The sequence below is a fragment of the Diabrotica virgifera genome, chromosome 8 (assembly GCF_917563875.1).
Source record: "Diabrotica virgifera virgifera chromosome 8, PGI_DIABVI_V3a".
NCBI lineage: Eukaryota > Metazoa > Arthropoda > Insecta > Coleoptera > Chrysomelidae > Diabrotica > Diabrotica virgifera.
This window is the reverse complement of record NC_065450.1, coordinates 63,492,406-63,515,780: the sequence shown is the minus strand read 5'-3', so window position 1 is coordinate 63,515,780 and position 23,375 is coordinate 63,492,406. Positions and strand designations below refer to the sequence as shown.

Genomic DNA, 23,375 nt, shown 5'->3' with positions numbered 1-23,375 from the left:
CGACCCCTATTCTCATTAAAAAATCATTGGTGAAGTCATCACGCCCAGATGGGTGACGTCACTAGTATGATATATATGCCAAAAAGTCGTAATTTAAAAGTAAAAATTGAGTTGTTTCGAAATTGTTTTCCAAAATCGTCCATTTTCGAGAAAATGAATTAATTCCAACCTTTACGTGCTCACTGTATATGTACACGTGATAATAAACTAAGAAAAACTTTATTACATTCTAGTAACCAAAATATAAATTCTTCTTTTAATAATTCAATAGGCATGTATAATGTATGAAATTGATTAAAATATTACCTGGTAACGTTACTTTGAATCCAGCAGGCGAAAATGCTTCGAATTGTAATTGCGGAATATCGTACGCATAGACCACATTAATTAACACTAAAATGCACAGCCAATTTTGAAACACCATGATTGTTGGTTAATGTTTAACTAATAACAATAACATCAGTCTTGTTTGTATTATCACCTACCGATTTCTGATTTCTGACTGTCCTGTCGTCTTGATTTCTTGACCTCGGTGGAATCTTGTTAGCATAATAATCAGTGGCGTCACCTACTGCGGTTTTCAAATTAATAATCTTCAAATACAAACAATGAAAAAGTAAAAGATATAACAAATTGAAGAGTCTCAAATGCAGAATTCACCACTCAATAAAATTAAAATGGTAAATAGTTTAAATCTGAGACTCTTCTTGTTGAAAGTTCTTTATGGTACATCCTTAATCTGCGACTTTTACAATTTATAAGACCGCAGACGACGAATATAGAAAACAAAAAGGACTCCTTGCAATCACATTCTGTTTTCATTCGTCTAGGAAAAGGACAGAAGAACTTTTTAGTACTTAAATCTGAGTAAAGATAGAAAAGTAAATAGATCGTTTTGCTTGTTTTTGATTCAGAGGGCTGCACAATCGCTGGACAGCTGTTTCCACCATTTCAGGCTTCCTCAACAGCGCTAGCCATAGGCGCCCATACACACGGGCAGGGGGGGGCCGTGGCCCCCCCCTAGCTTTTCGGGAAAGAAAAAAGTTAAATTTATATTACATAAACGCATTTTTGTCAAAACATTATTGGATAATTTTGAGAGATAAATTGGAAACAACATATTTATTAATAAAAAAAATTCACATATTGGGTAGTTATTAATAGTTTAACAGAAAATCTTTGTGTCTGCGACAGTGGTCTGTATGGAATGTGCATAATACACATTTCCCACAATCACGGTATGCTACTAACGAAAACATTGACAGAGATTAGAGGCGTGGGAAACATATACACTGTAATCGACACCCAAAATTACAAATTAAATGAATCATTTATGCTGCAAAAAAACCATATCAGCAAGAATTCCGATCTCTGATCGATAATCACTAATGAGCCAGTTGTCTTTAACAACTGGTATAAAGTAATTATATTTTATATTTTGAAAAAATTCATACTGAAAAATAATTTTTAAAATTTATTGAACATAGTCAAATTTTAGTTTGCAAAAGTATTTTTTTAGTAAGTAGATTATTTTTAAAGTGTGTATTATGATGAACAGAACAATTTTATTTAAATGAAAAACAGGTGATCTTTCATGATGAATGAGTGTTATATACAGGGTGTCCCAAAAGTAGCGGAAAGGCCGAATAATTCGCGAAATGAACATCGGATCGAAAAACTGAAAAATACGTGTTCAATAATTTTCAACAATCTATGCGATGACACTAAACAAGTCCACCACTTCAACCCCTGGGTGTGGAGCGGGGGGTAACTTTAAAATCTTCAATGGAACCCCTAATTTTTGTTGCAGATTTGGATTTTCCTTGTAAAAATAAGCAAATTATATTCGAGCCATTTTGCGAATTGTGGATAGGTAGATAGCGCTATAATCGGAAAAAACGGTATATCGTGATACCACAGCAAAATTATAGAAACGGTCTAATATCTCGAGAAATATATGTACTTCCAAATAAAACTAAAAACCACGTGTTTAATATTTTTCAAAAATCTATAGAATGACACCAAACAGGATTTTTCATTCCACACTCTGGAGATGGGGTGAGAGTTAACTTAAAAATCTTAAATAGGAACCCCCGTTTTTTCTTGCAGATTGAGTTTCCTCCTCAAAAAATAAGTAACATTTATTCGAACTTTTTTAGAATTGTTGACGGATGGCGCTATATTCGGAAAATGCGATTTATTTGCGCCATCTATCAACAATTCTAAAAATGTTTGGAATATGTGTGCCTTATTTTTCATAAGGATTCTATATCTGCAAAAATAAAGGGGCTCCTTTTTAAGATTTTAAAGTAAAAACTTGGTTCGACACATACTCTTGGTTAGTCTGCTCGCCAAAGTTGAAGGGAAGGCTTTGCAAGCATTGTATTCTTTTCAAACGGGTTTTAAAGAGAGGCTCAACTTTTGTGGTACCCATGACATTTCCATTTAAAAACTTGGTCTAGTGTTTAAATGTATGAATAATTCCTCACAACAGGGTTCAAACTAGGTTTTTTAGGTGGTTTAAACTACAGTAGACTCCCTCTATAACGAGAACTGAAATGGTGAATTAATTATCTCGTTATAAGCGGATCTCGTTATATCAAACAATAATAATATTGAAATCTTTTGATGCCTCTTACGTAGTTTATTATGTGTCGATGGTCAACCTGAACAGTGAACAATGAGACTTCGCCGCCATAAATTGTAAATTTCCTATAGTATTCAATATCGGTCGATAAACAGGCAGATGTTTATTACAGGTGGCCGAGTTTATTATAGCACTGGCCTCGATAATAAGACAGATGTTGGGCATTTCTATGTACAGGTAGTTGGGGCATTTATTTATTTATGACCATTACAACGCTAAAAACAGGTAAAGACAAGTATTCTTCGATTTAAATTTTCCTCGTTATAACCAAATATGCCTCGTTATAGAGCGTTATAGTTCAATAGGAATTTCATGGGACACCTAATGTACCTCGTTATAAGCGAAACCTCGTTATATCCGTGTTCGTTATAGAGAGAGTCTACTGTATATATTGTCATCCGAAATATACAAAATGTAATGTGCAACATCTTCACGTTTGGCCCCCCCCTAAAAATTTTTATATGGGCGCCCTTGGCGCTAGCATGCACTGCTCTGAATCGAAAAACAGCTCAACCATCAATTTAAGGGGAACTTCAAAAACCATTGAATTTCCCATTGGGACGCGATACAGCGACATCTCTTAACACATTGAAGAGTTTCAAATGCAGAATTCAAAACTCAATAAAATTAAAATAGTAAATAGTTATTTAAATCTGAGACTCTATTTTAATTTTATTGAGTGGTGAATTCTGCATTTGAGACTCTCCAATTTGTTAAGAGATGTTGCTGTATCGCGTCCCAATGGAAATTCAATGATTTTTGAAGTTCCCCTTAAATTGATGGTTGAGCTGTTTTTCGATTCAGAGGAGTGCATGCTAGCGCTGTTGAGGAAGAATGAAATGGTGGAAACAGCTGTCCAGCGATTGTTAGCTTAAAATAGGTCGATATAAGCTAATTTACCTTAGTACCAAAGTTGATAATAACCGAAATACAGGGTGTCAAAGTTAAACTTTTATTTTATTTATTCTTGAATATTTTCTAATAGACATGGGATAACAACACCAAACTTGGTAAGCGGGGTTTTTTTGGGATGAGAAATCTAAATTCGCCACCAAAAATGATGTATTAACCAGAGGGCGCTACATACGTCTTTCAACGTTCATTTAATACGTTCAATTTTTTTATCCTTTACGTACTGTGACACTATTTATAATATGCTGCTCACAACCTGGCCTATTTCTGATGGAACAATCTAGTCATCACGAGAGAATACGAGTCCTTTGCCACGGCATTCGAGACGACCGCTGCCGAAGTATATAAGAAGAGAGATTCCGTCTGGCAGGCCAGTCATTGATCGACGCGCGACGCGTAATATTATTGTATTCGTATCGAATGTATTGAAATGTATTTATTAGTTATCGGAATTATTATGTTTAGTTAGTAAAATCATAAATTTGACTTTGTAAATAAATTAGATGTGTTAGTTTGAGTTATTTGTAACTAAAATAAATAAGTGATGTAAAATAAAATATTAATAAGTAAGTCTTCCTTTATTTAAATTAAACTTAGGGCTGGTTGTTCGAACGCTAATCAACAATGATCATGATCAAATATTTAATTACTGTCACCAACTGTCAATGTCAACTTTGTTTGGGTTGCTGAAAACATAATTGATTACAATTATAAAATTACTTAATCAATTATGTTAATAATTGTTATGTTAATTGATTAACTAATCTCATAATTATAATCAATTACGTTTTCAGCAACCCAATAAAAGTTGACATTGACAGAAGTTGGTGACAGTAATTAAATATTTGATAGTGATCATTGTTGATTAGCGTTCGAACAACCGGCCCTTAGGGCCGGTTGTTCGAACGCTAATCAACAATGATCATTATCAAATAATTAATTACTGTCAATGTCAACTTTGTTTGGGTTGTTAAAACCATAATTAATTACAATTCTGAGACTATAATTAATTAATATAACAATAATTATTAACATAATTAATAATAAATCTCATAATTGTAATTAATTATGTTTTCAGCAACCCAAACAAAGTTGACATTGACAGTTTTGGTGACAGTAATTAAATATTTGATAATGATCATTGTTGATTAGCGTTCGAACAACCGGCCCTAAGTGTCTAAAAACATAAATAATAAAATAGTACAGTCAGATTTGTAACAGTACTTTATGAATCAAAATTTTTATTCTCTTAATATTTTTACTTAAAAAAGGTAGGGTGAATGCACCAGTAACCGACCATGCACCAGTTACCGACCACTCTTTAAACAAATATTAAAACTAAGAAAATCTTAGAACGTTCAGAAATTATTGCACCGCCCACGTATACTACGTGGCCTTAGGTATGTAGGGAAATTTCGTTGACTTATCCAAAGCAAGTTTAAAGGAAGTGGGAATTTTGGTGTATTGGCAACACTGCCAATAGGTTAAATCTGTGAGCGTGTAACTAGATGCACATGAAGGTAAGCAATTTTTATCTAATTACATCGAATGTTTTTTTAACTTTTTTAATGTTGAAATATGATGTTACTCGTTAATAAAAGTGTAATAAATACAGTTAACTTGTTATTTTTCTAAATATCTGTAACTAAGTGATTAATTTATGGTGGTCGCTTTATGGTTCACCATTTAAACATTTTTCCATTAGACGACCAGCTGGTCGCTTTCTGGTTTGGCTTTGTATCCACGGATGATTTGTTAAATAAGCTGTTGCTAGTAGTACGAATAGGGGACTTTAATTTTTATACGTAGATCTAATTTCTGTCCAATAAACGACCAGTGGTCGGCTACTGGATCAAAATGGTGGTCATAAATTGGTACAGTAATCAAACTATTTGTTTTAGATGCCTAAAAATTATTCTAAAGACGATTTGGTCAATGCTATTAATGAAGTTCGTGATGGAGCAAAAATACGGGAAACTGAGAGGAAGTATAACATTCCCCATGCCACATTTATGGACAAATTAAAAGAAAAAACATCTTTGGATGCTAGAAAGGGTCCTCCAACTATTCTAACTTCAGATGTAAGTAGGTCAATCTTGTTAGTAAACATAATATTTTAAACACAAATCAGTAATATTTTGTATTTTGACAACGACATCCGATTTGGGCGTCGATACGTTATTAAAATTATTTTTTCAATTCAATTGTGGCTTATTTCCCAATCAAAATAGTTAATTAGTAAGCATGAATTTCTATATACAGTCGAACCCGCTTATTGGAATAGTCTTCATGCCATACAAAAGTATTCCTATAACCGGGATATTCTAATAACCGATTATTGGTGGCTAGTAGAAACATTTCGGGGCCTCAAAATTCTATTCTTTAAACCGGGATATTCCTATAATCGGTATTCTATTAAGCAGGTTCGACTGTAAAATATTATATTGATTTTTGCCTAACCTTTTCTCGTTTTGTAGGAAGAAAACCTCCTAGTTTGTTGGTTGAAGGGAATGGCCAAAAAAGGAATACCGGTTGAACCAAGACAACTAATTGATTCTGTACAAGAGGTAATAAAAAAAGATCGACGACCAAGTCCATTTACTCAAGGAAGACCTGGAAGAAAGTGGCTAGATCTTTTTTTTAAGCGACATCCAAGTATTTCACTGCGTAAACCTGAAGCTCTTGGTTTAGCAAGAGGGTTGGTAACTGAACGTGCAATTCGTGAATGGCATCAGAATTTGGAAACTTATATAATAGAAGAAACTGGAAATAGCAATCTGCTAAAAGATCCTTCCAGAATTCTCAATGGGGATGAATCGGGTTTTCGAACTAACCCAGGAACCTCTTTAGTTATAGGTCCCAAAGGATTTAAAGATCTGTATCAGGTTCGAGGTAGTGATAAGGAATGTATTACGGTAATGGTAACATTTACAGCTAGTGCAAATATGGCACCTCCTTGCATCATTTATCCCTATGAAAGAATACCGGCAGAAATTAGCAGAAACGTAAATCCTAGCTGGTCATTAGGCAGATCTAAAAAAGGATGGATGACTTCACAAGTGTTTTTTGAATATGTTACAAACAGTTTGTTGCCTTACCTAAAAGAAAGAAATACCACATTTCCAGTTTTATACATAGTCGATGGACATAAATCGCACATAAGCTTTGAAGTTGCTGCTTTTTGTAAGGAAAATGGTATCATCTTGTATTCATTGCTAGCCAATGCCACTCATATTTTACAACCAGCAGACGTTTCAGTATTTCGTCCTATTAAAGTTTCTTGGAAGAAAATTGTTTCAGATTGGCTGAATAAGACTGGAGCTAGGGCTGTCACACGAGCTAATTTCGCACCATTAATTGAAAGTGCTTTACAAGCTGCAAACGAAGATGTCGTGAAGAATGGTTTCAAGAAATGTGGAATCTTCCCTTTTGATAAAGAAAATATTGATTACAGTAAATGTTTGAGTCATGAAAGTAGAACAGTTGACAAACCATGCCAATTTAATACTGAACATTTACTGTTTCTCGAGTCAATGCTCCCTTCTTCACGTGTTCGTCAGTTCCGAAGCAGTGGCGAAAAATGGGATGGTGATGAGTCGGCCAAAGAGCTATTTGATGCTTGGTACAAAATAAAACAACATATTTTGAATCAAGCTAAGTTTACTAAAGAGCCCTCTTCTAGTGATGATAAGGAGTCAGATGCTCTTACAAAAGACTTAAATTCAGAAATGACCCCAACTCAAAATGAACATAATGAATTAATTATCGCCCAGGTGAATTCAGAATCTGATGATAAGGAGTCAGATGATCTTACAAAAGACTTAAATTCAGAAATCACCCCAACTCAAAATGAACATAATGAATTAAGTATCGCCCAGATGAATTCCGAATCATCTTTTAATGAAAATGAACGGAATACTAGTATCCAGACATTACTTCAAGAAGATAAACAGCAAAGTAACGAAAATAATCCACAGGCAACTTCTAAGTCAGAGTCGTTCACTACACCAAAATCTGGTAGGTCTATTCAAACAGGGGTAAGTCCTGCTTTTGCCGACTGCGTTACTTGGCCAACGCAATCACCAGTTAAAAAGGAAGGAAGAAGTAGAAGAACTGTCAAGCTTCCACATGCAATAGGTGCTGGAGCTTGGGTTGAATACTGGAAGAAAAAAGATGAAGAAAAAATACAAAAAGAACAAAAGAAAAAAGAAAGGCTTGAAAAGAAAACCGAAAAAGAAGAGTTACAAAAAAAACGGGCAGCAATACAAGTAACGGATAGAGAAAAAAATATGAAGAAGAGAAAGAAGCTATTAGAAGAGTCTTCATCGTCATCATCTGAAGAGGAAGATGAATTTATGGACACACAGGACGATTCATTGGACGATGCAGAATTTTTCGAACTTCTACAATCGAGACCTTCCACTCCACACCTAGAAGAACTTCTTAAAGATCCTGAAGAAGGAAACTTTGCTTTAGTAAAATTTCCTACAGAAGGTGGAGGCAAAGAAGCATATTATATAGGTCAAGTTGAAAAAATAAAGGAGAACGAAGAAATTGAAATTTCCTGTTTAAGAAAGAGTCACAAATGTGAAAACAAATTCTTCTTCCCCAATGTCCCTGATAAAGCTGTAATTGAAAAAGGTCAAGTTGTATATATATTAAAACCAACTATGGTAAGTGGTACGAAGCGTCAACAGTCAGCTGTTACATTTGAAGTAAATCTAAAGAACTATAATGTTCGGTAGAATAGTATAGGTACAGTGTAAAATTGACAGCTGTTCTGTAATGAATCATTTTATAAATTTTTTACTCTAAATAAATGTTTAAAGAATAAAAAGGTCTTTTTTAAATGCACTTTTCGCGTGGTCGAATATTGGTGCATAAGTGGTCGAAAACTGGAAAAAGTGGTCGGTTATTGGTGAATTTGTCAAATAATTTTTAATAATTAAAAAACATAGGTTACCTCAAAGATACGTTATAATATTAAATGTATTTTTAAAGTATATAATAAATACTAATAAATGCTAGAAGTTTTACGTTTAAAAACTAATTTTTCAATTTAATATTAATTTTTTAATTTAAAAAATCCTAGTTTGGTCGGAAATTGGTACATTCACCCTAAACTACAGTTATCTCGCTTAACTCAACTATTTTCGACATAAACGCATTTTAAGTCTGCGAGAAAACTTAATTTTTTGCATAATATTGTAATTAGACCCGAAAAATAAACTTGAAACCATAATAATTGTGCCAGTTCTCATAATTATGTCATTGCATCGCTAATTCCAATTGAAGAAATTTGCGACACATTTTTGTAAATTTTTATGGTTTTATAGTATATTAGGTATGGAGAACGGTAAGGGTTTTATACCGATCGAAGACAATTGTTTAGAGGAGGAGCGGAGCGACGACTCCAATTATTGTCTGAGATCGGTTACCCTTAACGTTCGACATGCTTATAACGTTTTTTGCACGATTGATACCATTATAAATTATAAAATTAAACATTTTCGTCATATTGACTAGTTTCATTCATTTTATCAAGATAGATACTTTGGTTGTTAGCTAGTAACTAGGGTGCATAACAACAATGGAGAATTGAGTTTTTATTTAGTTGTCAATAATTTTAAGTACAATTTTGATTATTATAAATTAAAATATGAGCGAAAGTGAATTTGAAGGAATTGAACGGGCTTGGGAAGAAGGGTGTTCCGCAATTATTCCCGAAAAATCCAAAATCCGTTATCAAAATACCTACCAAAGTTTTAAAAAATGGTGCGAAGGCAAGAATTTAAGAATCGAAGAGAAGACTCTATTGCAGCGTTTCTCAACCTTTTACCCTTTGCGACCCAATTTTCCTTAATTATTTTCACCGCGCCCCCTCTAGTTCAATAATTTTGACAAAAAAACAGTAAAATCTTACTTTTTAGTATTGATGGCTCTTTATGATTATAGCTCCTATTCAGTGTTCAAGTGTATTTTATTTTTTATTTTGTCAGAATTTTGTTTTGCTTTGATTTTAGTAATTTAGTTAATGATGTTGGTGTATTTTTTATATGCTCACGCCCCCCCATTACTAAAAGCGCGCCCCCCTAGGGGGGCGCGCCCCACAGGTTGAGAATCGCTGCTCTATTGGCATATTTCGTTCAAAGACATATGCAGTTGAAAGCTCCTGGAAGCCTCTGGGCAGAATATTCAATGATTAAATCCACGGTTTTTCTTTATGATGGCATTGATATTTCCAAGTTTTCAACTTTGATCGCGTATTTGAAGAGAAAAAATGTTGGCTATAGGCCTAAGAAAGCGAGAATTTTTACACGGGAGCCATTTGAAAAATTTCTGATGGAAAAAATATTGTGCAATACTAGTAATACTACTAATGTATGCGATTCTGCAGGAGTTTCTGTAAGAAGTGAAACCACAGCCCAAACAAGTGGGATTTCATTAAATAATTTAACAAATTGTACCTACCATAAGTTTCAATATTAATAAATAATTCGTTAGTTTTCTTTATTCTTTCAAAAAATAAATTAAAATTAAGAGATTTTTTAACTCGACGGTAAGTGAATTACTTACCGTCGAGTTGGAGTACTTACCGTCGAGTTGGATTACTTGCCGTCGAGTTGCTAGTAAATGTCACCTACTGACGTAAAATCTGTCACGGTAAACAGTCAAAAATAATCAATCGTGCAAAATAGTTATTAAGTATGGAGAACGGTAGGGTTTTATACCGATCGAAGACAATTGTTTGGAGAAGGAGCGGAGCGACGACTCCAATTATTGTCTGAGATCGGTTACCCTTAACGTTCGACATGCTTATAACGTTTTTTGCACTATTGGTACCATTATAAATTATAAAATTAAACATTCTCTTTATATTGACTAGTTTCATTCATTTTATCAAGATAGATACTTTGGTTGTTAGGTAGTAACTAGGGTGCATAACAACAATGGAGAATTGAGTTTTTATTTAGTTGTCAATAATTTTAAGTACAATTTTGATTATTATAAATTAAAATATGAGCAACAGTGAATTTGAAGAAATTGAACGGGCTTGGGAAGAAGGGTGTTCCGCAATTATTCCCGAAAAATCCAAAATCCGTTATCAAAATACCTACCAAAGTTTTAAAAAATGGTGCGAAGGCAAGAATTTAAGAATCGAAGAAAAGACTCTATTGGCATATTTCGTTCAAAGACATATGCAGTTGAAAGCTCCTGGAAGCCTCTGGGCAGAATATTCAATGATTAAATCCACCGTTTTTCTTTATGATGGCATTGATATTTCCAAGTTTTCAACTTTGATCGCGTATTTGAAGAGAAAAAATGTTGGCTATAGGCCTAAGAAAGCGAGCATTTTTACACGGGAGCAATTTGAAAAATTTCTGATGGAAGCACCGGATGAAGAATTTCTAGTTCACAAGGTAATATAAGCTAGTTTAGGTAAAAGAAATACTCTAATGAAGATTTTTTCATAATTTGTAGGTCGCAATGATATTGGGAATATCTGGTGCCTGTAGAAGAGAAGAATTATATAATATTACTATGAATGACATCCAAAAAAAGATGGTTTAATGATTGTAAAAGTACCCAATACAAAAAAGGAACATCCAGCATACTTTTACAGTCGTTAATAAACCAGATGATAAAATTCCATATTTAGAAATTCTGCAAAATAATTTAACAAATACCATAAGTTTCAATATTAATAAATAATTCGTTAGTTTTCTTTATTCTTTCAAAAAATAAATTAAAATTAAGAGATTTTTTAACTCGACGGTAAGTGAATTACTTACCGTCGAGTTGGAGTAGGTACTTACCGTCGAGTTGGATTACTTACCGTCGAGTTGCTAGTAAATGTCACCTACTGACGTAAAATCTGTCACGGTAAACAGTCAAAAATGATCAATCGTGCAAAAAGTTATTTTTCGGGTGTAACTACAATGCTATTATGCAAAAAATTAGGTTGCCTCGCAGATTTAAAATACGTTTATCTCGAAAGCGGTTGAGTTTGTTGAGTCAATACATCATTTTTGGTGACGAATTTAGATTGCTCGTACTAGGTATCCAATTTTTTGTGAATTGATCAAGTTTAGCAATCCTCTGTCAGTATTTGCTCTCCTTAAAACTTCCTAGTTTCTCACCTAGGTATTAAAGATGAAAAATTTTACCTCGGACTTCCGTTTTTAGAGTTGCCGGAAGTACCATGTTTAAGTCACCAAAATAATATAAGCGATATGTTATCCGACGTGCCTTAGCTGAGAATAGCTTAGCTTAGCTTAGATTAGAGCAAATGTGTTCTTTTGGTTTTTATATCAGTTCCAGTTAAACAGTTCTAACCGAAACAAATTTTACTGCTGTCAGAATATAGAAAAAAATGTTATTGAAATCGTAAAGGTCGAATTACATTGACTCTACTTTTCCTGCGCGTATCCAATGGTTGCTTTAGAATTAAATTTAATATAAATTGTAATAAACTATTCCAACCTTTTGGGGACGATAACAAACTTACAATAAATTACGTTACGTACAAACGTACATTACGTACAAACGTTAACTATTATTTTAAGGCATTATTATATGATGATATAATCGTAATCTTTTCCCAAATTATTTTTCTATCAAATTTATAATTTCTTTTACGTTATAACTAAAATATTCCAACTAATAGATTTTTATTGTCAATTTTATTGTCAATTGTATCACAAAAAAATTATCCATTACTGGTTAATACGCAAGAATACACAATACTACGAAAAAGTATTATCAGTTTTGTAAAACATGATTAACGAATATAAACATTAAATAATTTTAAAAAATATATAAAATCGCAAACATTTCCGAGATAATCTCTGACTTCATACGGGGATATTTACATTTTTAAACAGTTTTTATATCATAAACATATACCCCTTTTCTTGTAAAGAGTTTTTATTATTTATTCAGAATATAATATTAACAATAAGTTTATTGAAAAATCCTTTTTTTACGGCCGTGCTTAAACAGCCACTTTCTGGTACGCATTTCGTTTCTGAAAGTTGCACTTTCCCGCACGGCGTGCGGGAAAGTAGAATGCCTTCTAATATGGCATTATAATATACTATAACTATAATACATGCAATAAACTAATATTTAGATATTATTTACTAATTTATTTCAAATGTATGTATCTTATTTTGTTCATGTTTTAATGAAATTATCAGTAGTAATTGCACAAGAGCTCTGAAATTATTGAATTTTTCCCGAGTGACACAGTTTTAATTTAAATTATGTCAAAGTGTCACGAGAGCAAAAATTCTGTATTAATTTCAGAGGTCGAGTGCAATTTGTTGCGATTATTTCATGAATAAAACTGTTCAAAACCAAAATTTGATTGTAATTTATTTATGTAAGTACCATTAAACACACAGTTTTTATAAATATTTGACGATTGAAAGTCATCAATTTTTAAAACATTAATTGTCATTAATGTCACTGAATGTATTTTTTCGTAGCAACGAAGGGCATCTGACGTAATATACTGAACGACGGGAGATTATCAAAAATTATCGATTTAATTCAGATTTTTGTAGCTTTCTATTGGTTAGAATCTCCTATGAATGAAATATTCGCAATAATTCGATGAAATAAAATTATTTTGACATAACATTTAAAAGTCAAATCAGTAGGTACAAAATTACAATGGTTTTAAATCGTGGTCATGGAAACCAATATCATCGTCGTGGTAACCCATTATATTGAAAGTTTGGTTGTGACAACATTGTCAAAGAATTAATTTGTGTATTTTCACTCCTAAATAAAAATTGAAATGACTCTATTTTGTGTGGCTTTTTTCCAAACGTACGGCCCTAGAAAAAATATTGTTCCTAACGCATGCGGAAAGTGTCTTCCCCGCACTCGACTGCTTGCCCGAACTCCGCTATCGCGTCGTTCGGGTCAACGGCAGTCTCGTGCGTGAAAGTATCACTTTCCGCACTAGTTAGGAAAATAACTATGTATTTGCGTTCATTTTCAAATTTGCCGCGCGTGTATTTATGTAGGGTCGCGTGGTCATCACATTTCATAACCTAAAGATTTCTGATTTGATTTTGATGGTAAATGGAAATTAGTGGCTTTTTTTCCTGTTCTGTCTGTTAGTTTTGCTCTGGCTGGATCTCTTTTGTTTAACCTTCGGATGACCAAGCGGGGGAAATTGTGACCCCAGCGTATGTTTTTCTTTAATAAATTCAAAAGTATTTTCAATTTTTAACTCATTATTTTTTTTATTTGACTTTAATATCATTCTAGATATCCTCGTATTTTGAAATAAAAAAAATTCCCTATATTTTACGAATAAAAAATATATTCTGAAGTTGATGTTTAGTAAAATACCGTCTATTATGTGTAATTCCAAGTAGTTTTACGCTAATGACGTCGACTTTGCGAAGTAACAAGACACTTACTCAACATACACACTATACATGACACTAATACTCATGTTGTGACTGGCTGAATGACATAAAATCCACGCCAAAAAAACCATTAAAAAACCAAAGCCAAAAAGACCTTCATTTTTTTGTTAATTGTGATTTTTGACATTTTTGACCTGGGGTCATTTTCCCCCCCTTGATCATCCGTGTAACAAAAAAAGGTTGGTCATCGGAAGGTTAAACAGTTATGTAAGTATTATAAAATCCGTTTTCAATTTTCTTTATTCTTTATGAAACGAATTATTTATGCATATTATTGCCTGTAAATAGTACCTATTTCTTTTGATTTTTAATTGTAAAGAATAGAAAAATTACCATTCATTTTCATTTTTTTTAGAATCAGCTGAAAGTGGTCTACAAAAAAAAACAGGAAGGAAACGTATAGCCTTGTGGCTATGAAAGGCAAAAGAAAGATATAAAAAGTGTATCGGCTAGTGTAGGAAGAAACTCCACATTGTGGATGCATAATAAGTTATTACTTTATAAACAAATATTAAGACCTGTATGGGATTATGAATGCCCACTATGGGGGTGTACTAGACCAAATAATATAAAAATTATACAAAGATTCCAGAACAAAATACTGAGAAATAGTGTAGATGCTCCTTGGTATGTGACAAACAGTGCTCTCTACAAGGACCTAGAAATGGAACCTGGATATAATCATCAAGAAGATGGCAGGAAGTCACGAGCAACAACTTTATAAGTACAAGAATATTGAGGAAATCCAGCTCCTCGATACAACTGGGCAAACTGGAAGATTGAAGAGGACAAAGCCTTTTAAACTAGTTTGAGTGATAGGTGATAGTGAAAAGCAGAGCATAGTGCTTGTGTGCCTGTGTATGTTAGGGTGCGTTCACTACGGAGACCAAAGGATGGTATCCTAGTCTAGAGCATGGTATCGTACTCTTCATATTCGTGAACTCTCGCATTTAAAATTATGTATTTATTTTACCTGGCGATCGAAACATTAGGATCATGGAAAGCACCCTTAGAATAGTGCACGATTTTGTTAGATTAGATAAGAGACTCTATGGGGTAAGCTCTTCATTTTAAGGAACAGTAGTAATTTAGGTTAAATTAAAATTGCTCATTGGTCAGTTATCACCAGATTGTAATTGTAATGTACAATTCAATAGAATGAATCATCATCGTAGTGATGATTATGGAAAAAATATATGACAACATTTTGTGCAATAAAAATGTTTATATTTATCAAGGATGTATTATTTGGCAGTGGCGGCTCGTGATTTTTTCAATAGGGGAGGCTATACCTAACTGTAAATTATCTAGAAAAATTTGCACTAGCAAAAAAAACCGCCAAAAAATCTTATTTAAGGCCCCATTTTTTTGACCATTTTTTATTTACATTTTATAATATCATCATAATTCATAATTATTCCATAATATCATATCATTTTAAAAATAGTTAGTATAATTTTATTACCAAAGTTTGTGTCGTTTATTTGTTAACAATTCTATCTCTGTAAGTATATATGCATATTAAAATAAATACAGATTTGAAGTTTTGCAGTCCATACAGGTTGAAGGTTTACATTGTTTAAGATACTCAACTGAATTTTTTTAATTCTAAAAGCGGCTTACTCTGCGAATGCAAAAACACGGTAAATTACCGATATTTTGCTTTGCATTACAGATATCGGAAAAAGTTATTTAAACAAGTTGTTCCAAATATTATTCTAATCCCACATACCAAATTTCATCACAAAATTCGCACTTTTCGTTTTTTCATTATTTGTAGTCAGGATCCTAAAATCCGCAGAGGAGGCTGTTGGCCGAAAAATCTCACTTGCCCGATCTCCGGGCAGCGTGTGCGTTAAGCGATGTGCAGCTCTAAGGAGACCGGGTCTCCTTAAACGCTGCTGGACTATGCGGAGCATTAGCAAGTGAGATTTTCCGGCCAGCAGCCTCCTCTGCGATTTTAGGATCCCGACTACAAATAATGAAAAAACTAAAAGTGCGAATTTTGTGTTGAAATTTGGTATGTGGGGTTAGAATATTATTTGGAACAACTTGTTCAAATAACTTTTTGCGATATCTCTAACGCGAAGCTAAATAGCAAAGTAAACAAAACAGTGTAGCGTGTGTAAAAAATTTATGGGGAGGCTCAGCCTCCCTTGCCTCCTCTGACCAGCCGCCACTGTTATTTGGTATGGCCACATATACCTCTGGTATATCGTCGGTGATGTGACAATACCTCCTATCTGCTTTTTCATGAATTTTGTAGGAGACTAAAAACCATTTTTAGGGTCATCTGCTGTTTTTATATGTAAATTTTGACATGGTTTGTAGTAAATAGATAGTTAAATTTACTAAAAAACATGTCAAAAAATATCATATGAAAACAGGAAGTGACTATAAAAAAGTGTTTAGTCTCTCTTACAAAACTCATAAATAAACAAATCGGAGGTATTATGTCACATCAGCGACTATATCCAGGGAATGTCTAAGAAATATACTGTGAATGTCCAAAGAATATTCGTAGACACTCATAGGATGGTCCAACAACACATTCAAGGAATATTTAAAATGCTGACACAGGACTTTCCTGGGACATTAAGGGGACGTTCTTGTGCATTTGAGGACATTCCAGAAATGTTCTCAATGACCTGTGTGTACATTCTAGGAACAAACATGGAATGTTTGGTGTTATTAGGGATGTGGCCATACCAAATAATATATCCTTGATCAATATAAACATTTTTATTGCACAAAATCTGGTCATATATTTTTTTCCATAATCATCACTACGATGATGATTCATTGTATTGAATTGTACATTACAATTACAATCTGGTCATAACTGTCCAATGAGCAATTTTAATTTAACCTAAATTACTACTGATCCTTAAAATGAAGAGCTTATCCCATAGCGTCTCTTATCTAATCTAACAAGATCGTGCACTATTCTAACATACACAGGCACACAAGCACTATGCTCTGCTTTTCACCATCACCTATCACTCAAACTAGTTCAAAAGGCTTATGACGTTTCCATCACGTGAGATGTAAAGTGAATTGTTTGTCTCTACATGACGACAGTTAGATGGCAAGTCTAACATCTTCTTGGCCGATTTCTGAGCACGAACTCTTGAGCCTCTTGTTTTGATTCAGGATCATAGTGATAGACCCAAGTGATGGATAGAATCCATAGTGATGAGTCGATGCCCAAAATCTACTTTATCCTTTCGAAATTGCTCTAAACGTTGCTGAGAAAGTTACATTCGAATGTGTTTTTGTTCCGTTATTAGCGAATGCGGCACCCATTGTGAAGCACCCACAGCTTTCTGAAACCCAATACTATTCAAGCCAAACTTCATATTTATATTCAGCCAAACTATTACTTTCACTGCCCAATGAGATGCCTAGGGCTCCTACTAAATTGCTTTCAGTCACTTGACGATTTTCCAGTACCATATGCTGTATTTTCCTACGATTTCTGGTCTTGCTGTTTTTGGACGTCCCTGACGTGGATCGTCACCCCTGAATTCAGCAATTCATCTTTATCCTGTGTATAATGTAAATCGTATGTATAAGAAAATTTTGACAGATCCCGCTTATGTAGCATTATTTATGATGTTTATCATGAAATAATGAATTTTGGGATTTTCTTTTTCCATTTAACTTGTAACCAAGCAAAACGATTGTTTTATACCAAAACAATTACAAAAAAGGTACCTATACAGCGGATTTAATATTACGCTTAGGTCTAGATGAGCTGAATGCCTATTAGGAACTTTTCTTCTATATTTTCTTCCCCCACTGAAACGGACAAACTAAAAAAACAGGTATTATGTGGAACTTGCACAGCCAGTTGGAAGACCTGAAGTTCGCAGACGACATTTGTCTCCTAACCGAACATAGCAATCATATGCAGAAGAAGATCGACAAGCTTGCAAAATACTCCAATGTAATGGTCCTTACAATAAATATAGAAAAAGCGGAACTCTTTTATAAAACAACAACCAAGAAACTAGAATTAAAATAAATTGAAGACAAATAGAGGATGTAGATAGCTTTACATATTATAATAGTCTAAGAGCTAGTGAACCCTCCGACTAACGGTCATCCTGTAAGACTAGAAATTTTTCTAGTGATAATTCATAGCACACCAAGGCTAAAAACCATGACCTGGCAGGCATCAGCAGTGCACGTGTATCTACCAGGTGAATCGAAAAGTGCAAATTTAGGGGGTAAAATAAACTTTCTCCTGTAAGGTTTAAATTTAAGTATGTGTTTGAGTAAGTCATTTAGAAGAAATGTGTACAATGACAGGCGATTCTGAAGAGCATAAAACCTTGCCAGGCGAGGGGAAAGATTAGGGGTTTTTCCTAAAATTATTCTTTTTGCACCGAACAAAGTTTTTTTAGGTTTTTTGAATCATTCCAAAGAGAAAAGGTCTTTAGTGATTTTTCTCTTAAGTTAATAGTTTTTGTTATATAAGCTATTGAAAATTTTGAAAATTGCGAAATCGGCCATTTTTAACCCCAAATCGGATATTTATCTAAAAAGTTCAAAGTTGCCAAGGTAGGTAGATATTCTTTAAACATTGATTGATGAAATCCCAAAGAGTTTTTTGCAATACAGTATCGGAAACGCCTTTGTTTTTTAATTGCTAATCAAGCGGGCGCGACACTGTAGTATAAGTGAGGACGTTTGAGTTGGCATAAATTCATTATCTCGAGAATGGGCAAATTTCAAGAGAAATCCTCAAACAGGTCGATTTTTATTTTTAAGTTAGGACTTTTTGGCATATATATAATATTAGTGACGTCATCCGTTTGAGCGTGATGACGTTATCGATGATTTTTTTAAATGAGAGTAGGGGTTGTGTGATAGCTCATTTGAAAGGTTATTTAATTCTCTATTCACTAATATAAACATTAACATAATTATTTATACAGGGTGTACAAAAAAATTTTTTCATTAAATTAACTTTGATTAAATTTGACAAATAAACGAAAAAATTTTTTTGTATACCCTGTATAAATAATTATGTTAATGTTTATATTACTGAATAGAGAATTAAATAACCTTTCAAATGAGCTATCACACAACCCCTACTCTTATTTAAAAAAATCATCGATTACGTCATCACGTCCAGATAGATGACGTCACTAGTATTTTATATATACCAAAAAGTCCTAATTCAAAAATAAAAATCGACCTGTCTGAGGATTTCTCTTGAAATTTGCCCATTCTCGAGATAATGAATTTATGCAAACTCAAACGTCCTCACTTATACTAGAGTGTCGCGCCCGCTTGATTAGCAATTAAAAAAACAAAGGGGTTTTCGATGTTTTATTGCAAAAAACTCTTCGGGATTTCATCAATCAATGTTTAAAGAATATCTACGTATTTTGGCAACATTGAAATTTTTAGATAAATGTCCGATTTAGGGTTAAAAATGGCCGATTTCGCAATTTTCAAAATTTTCAATCGCTAATATAACAAAAACTATTAACTTAAGAGAAAAATCACTAAAAACCTTTTCTGTTTGGAATGATTCAAAAAACCTAAAAAAAAATTGTTCGATGCAAAAAGAATAATTTTAGGAAAAACCCCTAATCTTCCCCCTCGCCTGGCAAGGTCTTATGCTCTTCAGAATCGCCTGTCATTATAAACATTTCTTCTAAATGACTTACTCAAACACATGCTTAAATTTAAACCTTACAGGAGAAAGTTTATTTTACCCCCTAAATTTGCACTTTTCGATTCACCTGGTAGATACACGTGCACCGCTGATGCCTGCCAGGTCATGGTTTTTAGCCTTGGTGTGCTATGAATTCTCACTACAAAAATTTCTAGCCTTACAGGACGACCGTTAGTCGGAGGGTTCACTAGCTCTTAGACTATAATATGTATCGTGGAAAAAAGGCGGCGGCAGAGCAGATTTAGAAAAGAGAACAGTAAAGGCACAACGATTTTCTCTTTAAAGAAAATGTGGAGCACACGCGATATATCAGAATGAGCCAAAATGAAAATATTTAACAGCTATATTACTACCAAAAAATTACAGGACTATGGAGAAGAACTAAACAAGAGAAAATAACAGTCACGATTAAAAGAAGAAAGTGGAAATGGATTGGACATAGGTATACTAAGGAAAATAATATAACCAGCCAGGTACTTGAATACCAATCAGATGAAAGAAGAATATGGAGACCGGAGGATAGCTGGAGAAGAACAAGAGATCATGAAAGAATTGGTCCTGTATGGAGAGAGATCAAACAGAGAGTGAGTATAAATAGTCAGGAATGGAGAAAACTTTTAAGGGAAATTTCGAATAAATAGAACAGAAAAGGATGTTCTGACCCAGCCAATTAGCCATATTTCAGTTTTGGCTAAGAAATGCACGAGCGCATAACACTCCATAACGGGGGAATGCAGTAGTGAGAACACTGCAGCATCCATTTGGCTTGCATATTGTAGAAGCCTTGGAGGTGTCACCAGGGAAATGGACCAATAAGTTTTCAATTTAAAAATCTTTTAGTAATATTTTTAATATTTTTCAATATTATTAATGTCACTATTAGGATTGAAAACTTTACCTTTCAATTGCCAGATGACGCTAGTCACCTAATCCATTCACGTCAGTTGCGGTGTGGGGGATAAACTCTCGTTGTTGGTCACTTATGCTGGCCACTCACTTACGGATATCGAAGAGGCTATGGCATGCAGGCCAGGACTGAAGGCCGTTATTTGAGTAGTTAAGTTAATGAACTGCAGTTGAGACGCCACACACATGCAGTTTTGTGATCGAGCGTGCCAACGCCTTTACGAAAACTGCATGTATGTGGTGATTTTGGCTTCAATTAACCGCCTGTCAGTCGCTCGGCCTCTTCGATATCCGTAAGTGAGTGGCCAGCATTAGAGTATGGAGCAGCAGGCCTACGTCTCTCCGATGAGACTCCAATAAGAGTCGAAAATCGTCGATTCAGAGTGCTGGACTGCGCTCCGTATTCTAAGTGAAAAATAAGATTGTTTTGCCTTCGTATTGCAACTGAATAAAAATGGTATAATTTTTATTTGTGATATATTTTATTTTAAAATAATATTTTACGCGAATTTTGTCAACGTGTACCAATACCTAGAATAAAGTTGGTTAGTAAAATATTGCGGTTTTTTTATCAAATAAAGAGTTAAGGCAAATATGAATACCAAAGTAATTTTGGTTGGCGATGTTTTGGTTTAGGGAGATTATTTTATGATAAGTGCCAACAATTACAACATATTATTATCAACAAAAAGCCCAGAAAAATTACACATTTTTAGATATCACAAAAAAAATTCCCAGAAACTGACCTAATCTATCTAAACCAAAACAACAGAAATTATTTCTTATTTTAAGCGGATCGGATAATATAAGCGGAACAACGAATTTTTAACAAATGATATGATAAAATCAAGCATTTGTCAAATATTTAAGAAATCATGGAAAATATTGTAGAATAATAATAATAATAAAAATTAGCGTCCAGGGATGGGTGGTTTTCTTTTCTTTAATTGAGCATTAAACTCTATTTGGAGCTATCTAAGAATCTCACAATGAGATGCTTCCGGAGAGTCCTGTGATTTTTTAAGTTTGATCCTGTTAAGTCCTGTTATGGAGTCCAAAGCCTATAGACACTTATGCAAGCTACTGCGAAGAAGATCGAAGCTTTCGAGAGGTAGATCTACAGGAGGATATTGAACATATGAACATATCTTTGTTGACTACGTCACTACAGCGTAGAAGTCCTACAACGCATGAGAAAAGCAAAATAGGTGCTTAACTTGTGAGTGAAATACAGTAAGCTTGAGTAATTCGGTCACATAATGAGCAACGAAGAAACACATCTTCTACACAGATTATTCTACTCGTCATATAGGGCTAAGTCATACAAGCAAGATAATGGTTTGAAATTTCCTAAACTATTTTGAAGAGAGGTCAACAAAAGCATGATACCCTTGATGATCGCCAATATCCAGACCGGATAAGGCAGTAAAGAAGAAAACATTTTTTCTTTCCATAAGATTGCAATCTAAAATGCTAATTCAAATCACCAAGGGCCTTTGGTTTATCTCGAATGAGGTTTTGCATAGATATCTATAGCTGCTAACAGTTTTTCAGGACTAAAACAGATTACTGTAGTGAACATTATAAAAGTAGCGAGTGCGAACTGTCCTGGCAACCATCCATTTCTAGAAACAACCATTTAAAAAATTCAAGCTACATATGTTCCTCTAGACACCTCATCCTCTTTATGCATGAGATGGGTCTAAATGTCCCTTCCAATTGCATCTGTAGTGTTTCGTCTACGCTTGGCTTAAGTGTCCATCTTTGTTTGTGTATGTTTCTAACCACAATCACAACTGCGCTTTGGGTTGTAAGGTTGGCTCCAGCGACTCGTGTACTTGGCAAATACACAATTATTTGCCTACTCGGAAAGTACACCGTGTACAGGATAATGCACCGTGTCATATGATATGAGCAGAGCCGGATTTAAGGCAGGGGGCCCCTGGGCAGAATTGGTGTGGGGCTCTCCATCCTGCCATTAGAAAAATTGTTGTATAGTCAACTACAGGGTTTTCCCTTTTAGAAATTAAAAAAAATACTATTCTAACTGGGAAACAAGCCACAATTTAACTTGAAAAATTATTTTTTTCTTTTATTGGCTTTGGATTGCTTGATCCATTCAGGCACGATAAAATGATTTTATTGACATTTCGACTTCCACTTCGGACATCGTTATCAAAATACAAAATATTAATGTACTTATTTATATAAAATTAATATTTTGTATCTTATGACGTCCGAAGTGGAAGCCGAAACGTTAGTAAATTCATTTTTCAAGTTAAATTTTGGCTTATTTCCCAATTAGAATAGTAAATTACATAAATGACACAAACAAATAGCTTCAGAACAATATTTAAAAAATGTTGATCAACTTTTATAAATATATTTTTAAATATGTAATAAAAAATACAAGGGTTTTATCTTGTTACAGTAAAATATTAAAAATAAACATAGTTAAGATGCATGGTTAAAGTAACGGTACTTTTCGAGATTTTTTAATTGAAAATTCCTTGATTATATCGGGCATGTCTAGATATCTTTAAACATCGTGTTCAGTGCTCATTATTATAGAGAGATGATTCAAACGCTCTTGGCTCATCATAGACCGAAGTCGATTTTTAATTAACTTAACTTTTGAGAATGATTTCTCTCCACTGCAGTTAGTTAGTTAGCATTAGAACTAAATATAAACGAAGTGTCACCTCAACGTTTGGAAACGCGCATCATTCACATTCTTTTCTTTGATCAGTCGGTACATTTAAAGCTCTTT

At 33.8% G+C, this 23,375-nt stretch overlaps 1 protein-coding gene across 1 annotated transcript in view; it reads right to left on the bottom strand.

Annotated features, from left to right (window-relative positions):
* Nucleotides 1-528, bottom strand: part of LOC126890607 (beta-1,3-glucan-binding protein-like) — a 46,369-nt gene extending 45,841 nt beyond the window's left edge. The window contains exon 1 of the mRNA XM_050659687.1: nucleotides 307-528. Coding sequence (XP_050515644.1) covers nucleotides 307-424 — 118 coding nt within the window. The 5' untranslated portion in view covers nucleotides 425-528. The remainder of the gene's footprint in view (nucleotides 1-306) is intronic.
* Nucleotides 529-23,375: the final 22,847 nt, after the last annotated feature.